Below are 15,673 nucleotides of genomic sequence, written 5' to 3'. Positions count from 1 at the left end.
AATCTGTGTAAGCAAATTTTCTAGAATCTGTTGACCGTGAGCAGCTGTCTCTTCCTGACCGAAACAATACTGGACGATAAGACTATATGATACGTGTCCAGTGCACACATATCGACGTGTTTCCATGTCCTGCTTTGGGAACGCTCTTCTTCTCTCTTGCTTTTCTGTCCTCATTATTCAGTGTCCACACACAGTCAGGACTTCAGTCCGTCTCATCTGATTACTTCGGCTGTTTACCAGCGACATCAGAGAAGTGCCAAACATCACAAAACAGCAGGATAAGACGCTTCAGATCGCATTCAGTCCCTTTGGGGCCAGTGAAATCCCCTGTTGCAATTAAATTTGAACTTTAAAACCTCAAAAACTCAAGATCTGCTTGCGTTTTGCACGTATAAGTGATGTTTCAAAGGCCATAAACCCACAAAACGAGCACGAAACGGACTTGAAACAGAGCGGATATCTTTAGCTTGCTCTCGACAAAAAGATATGTGTATCTTTCATTGATTGACGAAGAGTTCAGAACGGTTAATTAGTTACGTGCAGCTGATTGACTAAACTCAATTATTGATTTCACTTAGAGGGAAACTTTATGTGTGTGTCTTTTTCAGCCTCTGTGTATGGATAGTTTGATGCATCTTGTATGCAAAAATGAAAGTTTCAGAGATTCACTCAACCAGCAATCTGTCATATAAATAGCTGACAACAATTATTAACATTCAGTCTAATTTCGTCTTGCTAAGAAAATGTTCACCTGATAACAGCACATGCAGTGTTTATTTTGTCATCATTAGTTGCGGCAGTGCATCAGAAACCTTAACAAATGTACAAACCTTAACAGCAACGTTATTCGATATTAAAGTGTTCAGACTTGCAGAACTGGATATTTCTGTTCTGCTTTTTAGACTTATATCCGATGTACCCACAACTTATAATGATTATACATTTAAAGAAATAGTTAAATAAACTTAAACTTAAACTTAAAAAGCTACTTGAAATAAACTAATTGCTTACTGATAAATAATAAAAATCTTGCTAAATAAAAAATACATATGCAAAACTTCCTCGCTGAACTGAGCCGAACCCTCTGTCCATCTCACCTTCCCAGGGGCGTCATGCATTCATGATCTTTGAGGGGGCCCCTTTTTTGGGGGGGGGGGGGGTCAAGTCATTCTACGAAAGCACTGTATAACTGATATAGGCTTATTTTTTATTTATTTATTTTTCCTTTTTATTCAAAACAATTCCAAACATGCTTAATATATCAGGAAATATCTCGTTTCTCAAATATGTGTAGGTAAACGCGTTTTGCACCTTTATAGATTGCTATTTGATCAATATATGGAAATGTAGTGTAATCTATTAACTACACATAAAACCCCGACTTTTTACTTAAGTGCCATATCATGCCATAAAATATTTTTAATACGACTGAATTTGCATTTAATGTAAATTTTAATAACAGTATTTTAAGTTACTTATTTTAACACTTTCATTTTACAGAGAGTAAAGAACATTTACATTATCAAAAAACATTTCCATTCAGTCTAGCCAGAGTTCAGGCACTCTCAAAAACTCCCATTAAAATCACTGAAGCACTTTACATTATGAAACGAATATCTTACTTACATTCGTACGCACATCTGCACTTTTTGTTGTTTCTGATGAGAGAATTCGCTAAATAATTCAGTCAGCGAGCACGTGAATAAAACACCACGTTTCAGTGATGACTCTTCTGGACGTCTCTGATTGGCCATTGCATCCATAAGCGCAACAGAATAGTTTCTGATTGGTTATCATGAAGCGTTGTACGAACGCGTCTGTCTCTGGCTCAGCGTCAGCCAGCGAACGCAGATTTGAATTTAGAAGCTGATGCTGTGCACTGAATGATCTAATCACACCGCTGTGATTGTATCAAATATATAAAAAATATTACTCGGCAATTTTTTTTGTCGTTTGGAAGCTGCATTTAAAATCCACTTGGCTCAGAAATCTGAGGGGGCATGTGCCCCCTCACTTCGAATGGGCATGACGCCCCTGCACCTTCCCTTATCCTGCGCTGTCATGTGGCCAGAGGCTCTGCGTCCGCCAGCAGATAGTAAAGGAAGGTCTGCGGTGACGTCAGTGTTTGTCCAAGCGCGGTCAGCTCTGACACGGGCCGCCTGGACTCTGACACGGATGGGAGATAAGAATCCTGTTTGAGCGCAGCACATTTCTGCTCGACTGAATCATCTGCAAAAACAGGGCTTCACAGATGCGGAAGAGGTTCACACAGCGACTAGGACTGTTAAAATTGCTGAAAAATCTAAATTAAAATTTTGTGCTTAAATATTATCAATATTATTTTAAAAAAATTCATAATTTCAGTTAGGGGTGAAAATCTTTTTTGGCTTCTTTCCTGAGGCCACAAGAGGGCGCATCAAGCAAAATATTACTAATGCACGCTTATTAAAAGTAATAAAATAACATGAGTGTCTTTGAAAAAAAAAATCATATTTTTTTAATAAACCAGATATAATTAATTAAGTTGCTTGAAGAATTAGAAGCAAAACAGCATCATGTATAGCTTAATACAAAGGGACGAAAGCCAATCACAAAGAGTACTTTTTCATTTAAAAACATGAGATGCAGAAAAAAACGCTGTAAAGTCATGAGACATGGTTTTTAAAAGTTGAACTTGCATTAATTTTTTTTCATGGCTTTATGAACATGCCGCTCTCTTGTGCGAGACGCGAGTGAAACAGTGATAGATGTCCCTGTAGAAAATGCAATAAATATCCATTCTGTTTTGCCATAAATAATCTTTTCTCCACATTGTTTTTCTCTTTTTTTGCGATATTTTGAATGAACAATGTAGCAGCCTCATCCAGTGGGTTCAACTGGATAGGCTAAAAAAGCATTCAAATGCAATGACACTTACATTAAAGGCTGTCTTATTACGCTCAGCTAAAACTCAAATGCAATGTTTTTCCATTCAAATGTGGATTTTTATGTTAAATTCGACTAATTTTCGAAATTAGATATTGTTTTGGACAGCGACAGCCCTAACAGTGACAGGCCTCACAAAGCACTGGCTGTGTTCAAAATACCTATGGTAAAGGAATGCATGCTTTTATTTTGCAGAGTGGCTGCATTAAATCCAGCAGAAGCTTATGTTGAGCAGTGGAACTGTGGATGGGTTAGTGGTTTGAGTGGCTCATTGTGATCATTGTGTTGGTGTTCGCTGGGGGAGGATCTGTCCTCTTTCAGGGTTTCCTCTCTTTAATGAAGCCTCTCTCTTTTGTTTTGTATTCTGTGTTTTGTTCAGAACATTCAGCACGCTACATCTCGAGAAACGACACACAATCAGACTTACTGTGTGTTGCATACATGAATATTCAGTGCAGAAACTGTATTTGTGCGTGTGTGTGTATGTGTGTGTGTGTATATATATTCTTACATATTAAGTTTTCAAACTTAACTTTTTATTGTTTTATAAAATATAAAATATCTAATTATTTATTTTTTACACAGTTATATTTCAAAAACTAATATAATCTTTACTTTATTTCATAGTTTTTTTTTACACAATTATAACGATTACATTTTTTTTTTGCAAAAATTATGATACAGAAACCTTGCACGTTATTTAAACTATTTAAGGTTGTATTGTTTATCATCTTATCTTTATTACTGATAATAAAGAGTTTGGAATCTCACACACCTGCCGGTCATTTTTCTCTCCCTGCTCTCTGCCGCCTCTCATCTAATGCATATTTATCCCACATGAATCTCGCTCGTGGATCTTTTGTATGCTGTATATTGTCCCGAGTCTCCCAACAATCGGTGCATTCAGGAGCGCTTGATTGGGTTTGCCTTGAGCCGCCGTGGGAGAGAGTCGAGCCGAGGGCATGAAAGGAGAAAGTGCAAGAACGCACAAAGCCTGTTGTGTTGTTGTTTGTGGGAGTATTTATTTTAGTGACTGGTGCTTTGAAAATCTGATGTTGCATTGGTGGATTGGAATTCAGAGCAGTATTTCATTACAATACTGATACTTGAAGAAAAAGTGCATGCAAATCTTTAGGGTTTTCAGGATAATTCATCTCTCATTTATCTCTCTTTCTCTTGCATTATGGGTGTCCTCCTTTTCTCTTGTCTCGTTCCATCAGTGTTACCGTGATTGCGGTTGCTACAGGGATAGAACAAAGTACCATGGCCCCTGGAATGCTGGGAAAGAAAGAACCAGACCGGATCTGATAACAACAAGTGCTGGAACAGAAGAAACGTACAAAACTAAACCCTCTGAAGACCCTCAGTGCGTTAATCGGCTGCTTCATGTTATTGCTGCAGATACTAAGGATCTGTGTGTGTGTGTGTGTGTTTATATCTTAAAATGTAAATGAAATGATGCATGAATAAATTGAATCTTTTTTAATTCCGATCAGATTGATTTCACTGTTTTTTGGTGACCGTATATAAAAATGCACTACTGTTTAATGTTTTTGCTCACCAAAGCTGCATTTATTTGATTAAAAATACAGTAAGAAAATAAAAAAAATTAAAATATTATTGCAGTGTAAATAACAGTTTTATATATCAATGTATTGTGAAATGTAATTTATTTCTGTGATGTGCCGCTGTATTTTCAGCTTCATTTCTCCAGTCTTCAGTGTCACATGATGTTCAGAAATCATGAAAATATGATGATTAGGTTTGGGCTTCACTGTAGTTAATTTGCTTTGTCTTATAAAACCAGTGTGTGTTGTGTCCTCATTTAAAAGAACGTGTGTAAGCAAACATGTAAGCAGTTTGTTTTCGTCTGAGAACATGAAACTGAGTCACACACTTATGCCACTCCTCAGTGCGATATGAAGTGTGTGTGTGTGTGTGTGTGTGTGTGTGTGAGTGTGAAGAAGGATTAGGAACAGATGCCATTGTTGGCAAAAAGCCACATACACAGAACGTTTTGTAGATTGAGTTGGTCCTGATCTCTCGTGTGTGTTTATATCCACCAAATCCATAATGACATAATGTTTTAAAAGCATTCAACAGTTTTATTTGATCCAGCTGCTAGTAAATCCACTCAAACCTGGATTCCCAGAAACCGCGAGGTTTTTAAGAAGCTCTGATGGTTTAAGCACATTGCTATGGGCTTGTTCTGGGTGATTTCTGCTAGTCAGATGCTTGCTGTTTCATTTGTTACACAACTCAGTGGTTTCTAAAGAAAAACTGAAAGTTGTTGTTGGGGTTGTTTTCTCATTCACATCATTAGACATATAGATGGTCAGAAGCTCATGAATATATTGAGTACTGTTTGTTCAAGCTTCTCTTTACATTCTCAATGACAATCATGAGTTTGTGTGAAGTGTTTGTGTGTGTATTTGACTTGACACTTGTGTGTTTGTATAGTAAATGAGCACCAGGTTTGTGAATGTTTGACTTTTGAGCAGTTCCCGTCCCGTTTGTTTGCAGTCTTCAGAACTACAGTGGCATGCGAAAGTTTGTGAACCCCTTGCAGAATCTGTGAAAATGAATAATTTTAACAAAATAAGAGAGATCATAATAACTAAATGTTATTTTTTATTGAGTACTGTCCTGAGTAAGATATTGTACATAAAAGATGTTTGCATATAGTCCACAACACAAAAAAATGCTTAAATTAAGCCCATTCAAAAGTTTGAATATTCTTAATACTGTGTGCTGTTACCTGATGATCCACGAGTTGGGGGGAGAAAACTTTTGAACACGATGAAGATGGCCAAATTTTTCCAAAAGTTTTCAACCCCCAGCTCTTAATGCATCTTGTTTCCTTTTGATGCACCAAAAATGACCGAAGTCACTTTTATTAGCCAAATGCATTGACAGAAAATGTTAAATTAAAGCATATTCTATGACACGACTTGACTGTCAGTGTGTTTACTTCAATGTAATCAGTAAAAGGCAACAGACATAATCAAATGATCTGTTATCAATGCTACCAAAAGCTGTAACATTTAACACTAGTGTAGAGATCTGTAGAACAAATATATTACAGAATTAATAGTATACTAGTCAAATTTTCACAGAGTTATGCTAAAAACTTTAACTAGTTATCAGTGGTTGATAGCAATGGTTATTAATGAAAACTACAACAGTATATGTATTGTTGCATGAATAATAAGCAACTGATAAAATTATCTCATATCGCAATAATTCACATTACATTTACCTCAGGAAAAGCCAGTGTGCATCTATTCTCGATAGGTAAAAAAATAACTAAATATTATGCGCTATATTACATAATCATGATAAATGACTTCACCTGATAGTGATGTCTTCATCATCTTGAACCAAAACATGGTTTTATCATTAAGAAGTGTGTATAAAACCGCCTTATGCTTATTATCTAAAACTAAAATGAGATTTTTTTTAATTTGGTGGAAACTCGTTTCATTGCATGATTAGTGGGAACAGTATATAATGTGAATCTCCTTTACATTGTATCTAAACGCTTCAGAATGGCTCTTGCATGGAAATAAATGAAAGTCTTGATCTTCTCGAGCTGCAAACAGCCTGGAAACGCTTTATTACGTGACCGGCCATCACAAACAGACCCACAGCTTGAAGCATTAGCAGAGAGTCGATATCACAACCAACATCAACATATCATCAGCGTTCAGTCTGGATCTGTGTCTGAAATAACAGTCGTGCATCTTTGTTCTCTCGCCCACAGAGAAGAGGTCCACCAGAACGCCGTTCGCTGGAGGAAGAGGTTCTCCTTTGTGTGCAAAATGAGCGCCAACCCCAACACCGGCGTCCTGGATCCCTGCGTGTGTCGCGTCTCTGTCAGGAAGGTGAGAGGAATCTTTCACGCCTCCGTCTCAATGAAGCCAGGTTAACTTGGAGCTCAGATTAAAGGCTTGAAGTGTTGCTCATGATGAAGGGATAAACATCGATGACTGTCCCGTCGCTGAACTTCACACTCTTCCTGTTTTCATTCCAGGAACTCAAAGGAGGGAAAGCATATTCAAAGGTGAGCAAAATCATTCCTTACTGTACATTTATGAATAGAATGCAGCAATCTAACATTCACTCAAAGGCTCGAATATTAATCGAACAATTTCAGTTGAACATCAATTCAAATAAAAAAGTTTTAACCCCCAGGAATTATTATAAAATAATAATAATAACAACAATACTTCTTTACAATTAAATCAATAATATAACAAGGATGCATCCAGAGCGATCGTTATAATGTGACAAAAGATTTCTATTCTAAATAAATGCTGAACTTTCTGTTTATCTGTGAATGTATCAGTTTCCACAAAAATATTGTGCAGCACTTCTGATAATAATCAGAAATGTTTTCTTGAGCAGTAATTCAGTATATTAGAATGATTTCTGAAGATCATGTGACACTCAAGATGCTGAAAATTCAGCTTTGAACACAGAAATAAATTACACTTTAAAAGATATTCACATAGAAAACATATATTTGAAATTGCAATAATATTTCACAATATTACCATTTTGAATGTATTTTTAATCAAATGAATGCAGCCTTGGTGAGCTGAAGAAACTTCCAAAAACATTCAAATATATATACATTTATATATATATATATATATATATATATATATATATATATTACCGACCCAAAAATTTTAAACGCTAGTGTATTTCACTGGTTTTTTTATTAGTTGTGTACAATCTTATTATTCCACATAAAATAAATTATGTGCATAATATAGGGATGATTATGATCTGAATGCCATTGACTTTGTTGCATAAAGCTTTGAATATGCACAGGATTGGTCTCTTTCATCTTGTTTTCCATCACAAGATGTTGTAAAGAGCCGTGTCGCTTATAAATCAAGACATCAAATAGCAAACTGAATTTATGAAAGACTGGAACTGCTTCTCTGATTTTTTCATTTGTCAGTGGATTCCCAATTTGAGCTACTATTGATTTCAAAATTAAGCGTTGCTTCTGCAAATGCTTTGTTTTCTCTTGACATCCTTGCAACACATTAAAATCACTTAAAGCTCATAAAATACATCTAGTCTATAGGTGTCTTCATGCTGCTGCTAGGCTTCAATGCATCCTTTACAAGATGTTATTGGAGTCATACATCACATTAACACTTAAAAACGTGAACCTTCACAGTATTATTGTGTACAGGAGGCCATAACTCATCTCAATATGATGTTGTAAACTCATTTGTCTGGCTTGTCACAAGATTTACACGCTCATTATGAACCCATGAGCAGGCATGTGACGCTTATCTTACATAAGCAATGCTTAAAAGACCATTCAATCTGGTGGACTGACCCGCTGTAACCTTTGATTGCCCAGAGACGTGAATGCTTCATTCTCCACCAGTTAAACAACTTTTCCTTGTATTTTGCCCTGCAGCAAAGCTAAGTTTGAATTTCCCCCGATCTAAAAATACTCGTGCTCGGCAGGAGAAGGGCTCTTTAAATAAATGCATCTGGCAGCGGTAGCTGTTCAGGGAAATGAACCCTCGGGGAGACGTGACAATAACTCAACAGGATGTTTAACTAGCATCCAAATACTAAACATTTACGTGCAACAGGAATGACGCTTCGCTGGGGTCAAAATAGCAAATACTGAATGTACTGTAAGATGCTTTTTAGTTGAGGAAATGTCTGTTAACTAACTAGAAATGACTAGAAATTAATTGTTTATTAAAAGTGATCAGTTTAGACTTGCATTTTCATGAGACTATGGTTGCACAACAGAACAGAAAAAAAGAAACTGAAAGCAAGCCTGCATTCAATAAGTAGTAAAGACATTTATAATGTTGCAAAGTAATTCAATTTTAAATAAACGCTGTACTTTAAAAAAAAAAGTGTCGACAGGAATACAAAAATAATAAATGAATACACATACGTAAAACAAAAACATATAATTTTTTTTTTAATGAAGCCGATAGGGAGAAAAAGTATTTAAAAAATGATAAATAAACAAATAAATAAAACACAAACTTTAAAGCACAGTAACGCAATAAAATAACTTAAAATGATAAATAAATAAATAGAAAGGAGGCGAAACATTTTGAAATCAAGCCGGCGGGTGAAAATTAGAGAAAAAAATCAATTTTTTAAATCAATAATAGAAAGCAGAATAAATAAATAAAAGAAACCCAGACTTATGTTTAATTAAAGCACAGAAGAGAAATTTTACAAAAAAATTTGTGAATCCTGAAAAATAAAATGTATCACGGTTTCCATAAAAATATTGTGCATCACAACTGTTTTCAACATTGAGAGAAATAATAAATGTTTCTTGAGCAGCACATCAGTATATTTTCATGATTTCTGAAGATCATGTGACACTGAAGACTGGAGGAATGATGCTGAAAATACAGCTGTGCATCACAGAAATAAATAACAACTCACAACATAATCAAATAGAAAGCAGTTATTTTAAATTCTAATAATATTTCAAATTTTTACCGTTTTTTTTTTATTAAATCCATGAATTCCTGATGAGCAGAAGAGAGCTCCAGAAGTGGATTATTCTGGGAAAATGTGATTCGTTTTGCGGTGACTGTGATCTGTTTGGACGGATCTGTAGCTCGGTTCAACTTATAATCAAATTAGTTTTGAAAGGCAAAGTTTCAACAAACTGTGGGCTGAGAAAGAGCAGGAGGGAACCAGTCTGATGTGCACCATATGCTCTATACGCTGCCAAACTATAATCAGCACATATTTCACATTTGGCATGGCATGATGGGAATCCTGTGCTTATAAACAAAAGCCAGCGTCAGTATGTGTGTGTGTGTGTGTGTGTGTGTGATCCTCTCAGCTGGGCTTTGCTGATCTGAACATGGCAGAGTTTGCTGGCTCGGGCTCCACCGCGCGCTGCTGTCTGCTGGAGGGATACGACACCAAGAACACACGGCAGGACAACTCCATCCTGAAGGTCAGAGGTCAAACACCAGCTCACATACTGCAGTGCTCGTCTTCTTCCTTCCTTCCTTTTTTTTTTTTTTTTTCACCAAACTCATTTATCTCATTTATTAGGAACAGCATTTTCAAGTGAGTGACAAGTTAATTATATAAAAATAATAATAAAAATAATAATAATTAATAAATAAAAAATTAAACCCGAAACTAATTTTTTTTATAAATCATGGAACCTGTTTTGAAATTCGAAAACTTAATTTAAAAAAATAGATGAAATAAATGAAAATGCGTGAATAAAACAAAAACTATGACCAAACAAACAAACAACCAAATAACAAATAAATAAATAAAAATCCAGCTGAACAGGGTTCAAATACAAGTGACAATAGCTAAAAAAAAGCAAAAAATGAAATAAAATGTATAAATAAATAGAGTATAAAGAGAAATTTAAATGTTAAATGTGATTTAAGACTAATAAATAAAATAAATGCAAAAACAAGGGACATAAATAAAACTTTTTAATATTTAAATAAAACTTAAACTTAACACTTAAAAAAAATAGAGCCAACAGGGGAGCAAAAAACAAGCGACAGTAGACCGAAATGGATTTACAATGATAAATAAATACATAAAAATAGTAAAATAGAAACTAAACATTCTTAAAACCAAGCGAAAAGATCTGCAAAACCAGAGCTGTAGATAGAAATTAAATAGTAAATAAACAAATAAATAATAACTAGATGAAAATAAATAAACACAGAAATGCAAGAAATTAATTATAAACAAACAAATATATATATATAAAAAAAACATTTTTCAAGACGACAGGGGCACACATACATGGCACAGTAGACAGAAATACAAGAGAATAATTTTGAAAAAATAAAAGAAAGAAAACAGACATTTATCATGTTTAATATGAACAAAAAGGAAACATTAACACTCTGGGTTTTTTCTAAATATGTGATTTATGTCATTTCTGCTCTCTCCTGATGATGGTTATGTCACGATCATCTCACTTAAAAATATTCAGTTGAAGTCTAGGGAACAACTTATGCATGCATTATTCTTCACGAAAAACTTATCTGGGAAGATCTAATATGTTCTTTTCTGTGATTTTGAAGGTGACCATCGGAATGACCCTCTTATCCGGAGACCCCTGCTTCAAAACGTGAGCTCTGGAGCCCCCTTCAGGCTGATAAACGACATTACAACAAACATCATGAGCAATGTCACTGATGAGTGTCTTTCTGTGTTTAATTAGTCCCCCAGTCACTGCCAAATGTATATCTGTGTCCGGCCGAGACCCTTCCCTGCAGCTGGACTGTAAAGGAGAAGGAACCGCTGAGGTTTTTCCCCGACCGACTAAACAGAGACCTTCTATACTCAGCTCTGGTAAAAAAAAAAAAAAAAGAGCAAAATAATTTATTAAAGGTTTATTTTATCACATACATGAACGAGAATCATTATATTAACCAGTAGTAATAATGATATCCTAATATGTGTCTCTGGAGCACAAAAGCAGTCTTAAGTCTTAGGGGTATATTTGTAGCAATAGACAAAAATACATTGTATGGGTCAAAATGATAGATTTTTCTATTATGCCAAAAATCATTAGGATATTAAATAAAGATCATGTTCCATGAAGATACTTCGTAAATTTACTACCGTAAATATATCATAACTTCATTCTTGACTAGTAATATGCATTGCTAAGAATTAATTTGAACAACTTTAAAGATGATTTTCTTAATATTTCAATTTCGATTTTTTTTTGCCCCCTCAGATTCCAGCTTTCAGATTCAGCTTTTTAAAACAATTGACCCCTATGACTGGTTTTGTGCTCCAGGGTCACATATTTCACAGAATATCACAGTGCATGTCCATGTTTATGTTCTTTCTGTTTGTTAATTTTCAGTGCAGTATTTCTGTAGTCATTTTAAAAGATTTTTTGGTCTGTTTTTGTTCTTTAGGTTTTCCCGAGGAGGTGGATCAGGGTCAAAGTCCTGATGAATTGTTTCACACGGGTCATTCACGCAACTCAAGTTATGCCAGTCAGCAGAGCAAACTATCAGGTGTGTGTGTGTGTGTGTGTGTTTCCAGAAGAGAGGAAAGCCCAGTGAATTCTGTACATTTTCAGGAAGCGCCTCCACAGCTTCCTGTCTTTATTCCCTGCTGTAGGTGTTGGGAATGTTTGTTTCACATACTGCTACTGACACTTCAGCAAAAACACTTAAAAGACACTTAAAGCTCTTTCACACGACTCAGTGTTTTCAGGACATTCAGCTGCAGCTTTATCAAACTATTGCTGCATTACAGTTCATCTCTCTTTGCAATCGAGGGTCAGTTTTGCATCCAAGTTATGACATGGATTAAGTACATTTTAAGTAATAAATCCAGTTGATAAACTAAAACTAAAACCATAAATTCAAATGAATGAAATGGTAAAATATACGTTAACTGAAAAAAAAAAAAAAAAAATTAATCATTTTATTTCAGCTCGTTTTAGTTTAACTTGATGTAATAAAACAAAAATATATGAAAACGTGACAAAAAACAATATAGTTTCTAAAACTATTAAAAGATCAAAATATTAAATAATATAATATTATGATTTTAAAATATTGCAATTATTTTTACAAATAAAAACAAAGAATAATAACAATAAAAACAATACTGAAAACTATAATCGTATCTGAATTATACCAAAATAACATTGATTAAATGTTTTAAATATTTTTTTTAAATAAATATGTTTTTTATGATTTTCATATGATATTATTGACTTATGTTTACAAAATTGTCAAACTTTTATAAGGTATCAAAAAATTTTGTCATGCATATTTTTTTGTATTGTTTATTTGCTGTAGGATTTTTCTTCTGTAAATTGTCAACATTTAGCTCTTTAATTAAAACAAACGGTCTGGATTTTTCTCAGGAGACGGTCAAAGTGTTTGATAGTCATTTCATGAAACAAACTTGCACTCATCGACTACTTTGAAATAATTAATAAAAAGCCGATTCCACAACTTTCTTCTGTTTGAAGCTCAAATATATGTTCAAATATATATGATGATACAAACATCATAAAATCGCTCTTCTGCGAAGCTTCGGTGCTTTTCATGTGGAGCATCATGTGTTGCATGATGTTTATTGATCATGTGTGTGTGTGTGTGTGTGTGCTCAGGCTACAGCTCCTCCAGTCTGTCTGATCTGACCCATCGCAGGAACACATCTACAGGCAGCAGCGTGAGCGCCGACCCCCCGTCTGAGAGTGACACCCGTCCCGAGCGGCCTCCACGACCCCCGCGGCCCATCTTACCCACAAACAGACCGCCACGGTACGGCCATGACAGCCGCCAAAAACGTAATGTGCCACAGCTAACAGGGCTGCACGGTTAATGGAATCGCAAAAAAAATTGAAATCGTTTACAATAATGAAAGTGGTTTGCGTAGCTTGTAAGTGAGCTCTGGCTCTATCTGAGAGCATGTGAAATACCTCATTATATAACGTGATTTTACTCCAAACTGAGTGTTTGAAATAAATCATTCTGTGAGATGATGAGGATGTGGTTTCTTACATAGAATAAGGCATGCAACATATTTTATAATATTCTGAGCAGTGATAAAGACATTGCATTATTAAATGTGACCCTGGAGCACAAAGCCAGTCTGAAGTCTCCGGGGTATATTTGTAACAATAGCCAAAAATGCATTGAATGGGTCAAAATTATACATTTCTCTTTGATGCCAAAAATCATTAGGATATTAAGTAAAGATCATGTTCCTTGAAGATAGTAAATTTACTGCTGCAAATATATCAAAACTTAATTTTTGATTGGTAATATGCATTGCTAAGAACTTCATTTGAACAACTTTAAAGACAATTTTCTTAATATTTAGATTTTTTTTGTGTTTCTTCTGCGGGACTTTACTGCTGATCACAGAACCGTGCTTCACTGAAAGATACGCATGACAATTACGATTTCATTTTGATTTATGATGCAGCTCTAACAGTAAATGTTACTGGCATTTCCTTCTGTGTATTCCAGGAGGAAGCAGGATTCGGTGGAGGATCGCCCGACCTGGGTCAACGACACTCGTATCGACGCAGACGACATCGTGGAGAAGATCGTCCAGAGTCAGAACTTCTCTGACATCAGTAACAATGAAGGTGACAATCAAACATGATCTCAGCTGATCCATGAGCAGCGTCTGAACACTGATGTGATGTACGTTTGCAGCAGAAATACTTGCGTCTGCTTGCGTTACTGATAATTATTGCACCAAAACAAGAGCCTAAACTTTGGCAGCTAGGTATAGCTTTAAGAAAAATCAAGCATGGTTCCTGAAATTATTTTTGATATTGACACCCTGATGTATGTAGTGATGAAATATTGACCTTCCACTTGACAAAATCCACTTTCAGTGGAGATGCATTGATAAATGATGATAAATCCAGGTCAGTCATCATGTGCTCACTGCTGTCCATTCACCTTCTGCTCCATCTGTGTGTGTGTGTGTGTGTGTGTGTGTGTGTTCAGATAGTAACCTGAGACTGTTTGTGAGTAGAGACGGATCGACAGCACTGAGCGGTATCCAGCTGGGAAACAGGTGATCCCTCACAAACACACAGCAAACTACAGCATCAGAGCACACACACAGACTCACTGATCTCACTGTGTGTTGTGTTACAGGGTCTCTGCAGGAGTCTATGAGCCGGTCGTCATCGAAAGCCATTAGATTACCGCCGTGGTGTTCCTGTTTCGTCACTTCATCATCAAAATACTGAAGAATCACACAAATCTACTCTTGAATCCGATATTTCTTTAACATCTAAGTTAGTCCAGATAAAAGTTTCAGTGCCAAACCACTGCAGTGTGTGGTGATGCTGCACAACACAATAGTTTTTCTTCTGGATAGAGATCTGATCTCATTTCTATGGAAGCATGTTTCCGACAGCATAAAAGAAAAGGTAATTGCGGATTTTTATCTCAAAATTCTGACTTCCAAACAGTTCTGAGAAAAGTTTGAATTGCAACATTTAAGTTCAAAACGGCGAGATATAATTTCAGAATCGCAAGATATAAACTCACAAATCTGCAATTATACATTTTTTATTTATTTTTTGTTCCGTGGTGGAAACAAAAAAAAATCTAAGTTGCAAGACATCAATTCAGGACCGAGGCGTAAAGTCTTTTTTTTTTGCATCACAATTTTTTCACTTTTTTTTTTCGTCAGAATTGCAAGAAACAAAGCCCTAATTGTGAAATTAAAAAGTGGCAATTTCCTTTTATTATGTTTTTATACGGTGTTGGAAACAGGCTTCCGTGTATCCCACTGAGTGCAGCTGCACATTTATGTCCTTTGTGTGTGTTTTGTCTTCGTTCACATCTGTAAGTGTACTTGCGTTTCGCTATCGTCCGAGTCTGATGCCATGTTTATTGTTTGCATTGAACACTAAGTTTTGACATGATTGGGCTGATAGGTGGGCTTTTCCTGGAGCACCAGCCGGTCTGAGTGCTGTGAAAGGACCAGAGATGTTCTCTGACCCACAGGACGTCCTGTCTGCTGGCTCTTTTCCTCGGTCTTGGGTTTTCCTCTCATCTTTAAACTTGTTGCTGTGCAACACTAAACTCCTTCCCTACAGATTCTAGTGTTATAAAACCAGCTAATAAAAAAGCACTTTACAAGAGAATCTCAACCAAAACTGTCCCGGTCACATTAAACCTCAAAATCAACATGAGAAGAAATTCTTTCTTTATAAAGAGATTTTCAAATTTAG

At 35.6% G+C, this 15,673-nt stretch overlaps 1 protein-coding gene across 1 annotated transcript in view; it reads left to right on the top strand.

Moving 5' to 3' along the window:
- LOC132098123 (early estrogen-induced gene 1 protein-like) overlaps positions 1–15,025 on the top strand; it is a 24,923-nt gene extending 9,898 nt beyond the window's left edge. The window contains exons 2-11 of the mRNA XM_059504278.1: positions 6,689–6,809; positions 6,959–6,988; positions 9,788–9,904; positions 11,013–11,059; positions 11,153–11,283; positions 11,862–11,963; positions 13,076–13,229; positions 13,941–14,062; positions 14,433–14,502; positions 14,586–15,025. Coding sequence (XP_059360261.1) covers positions 6,689–6,809; positions 6,959–6,988; positions 9,788–9,904; positions 11,013–11,059; positions 11,153–11,283; positions 11,862–11,963; positions 13,076–13,229; positions 13,941–14,062; positions 14,433–14,502; positions 14,586–14,631 — 940 coding nt within the window. The 3' untranslated portion in view covers positions 14,632–15,025. The remainder of the gene's footprint in view (positions 1–6,688; positions 6,810–6,958; positions 6,989–9,787; positions 9,905–11,012; positions 11,060–11,152; positions 11,284–11,861; positions 11,964–13,075; positions 13,230–13,940; positions 14,063–14,432; positions 14,503–14,585) is intronic.
- The last annotated feature ends 648 nt before the right edge of the window (positions 15,026–15,673 follow it).

Source organism: Carassius carassius, chromosome 21 (genome assembly GCF_963082965.1).
Source record: "Carassius carassius chromosome 21, fCarCar2.1, whole genome shotgun sequence".
NCBI lineage: Eukaryota > Metazoa > Chordata > Actinopteri > Cypriniformes > Cyprinidae > Carassius > Carassius carassius.
Note: the sequence above shows the minus strand (reverse complement) of the source record. Positions and strands in the feature narration are given on the sequence as shown.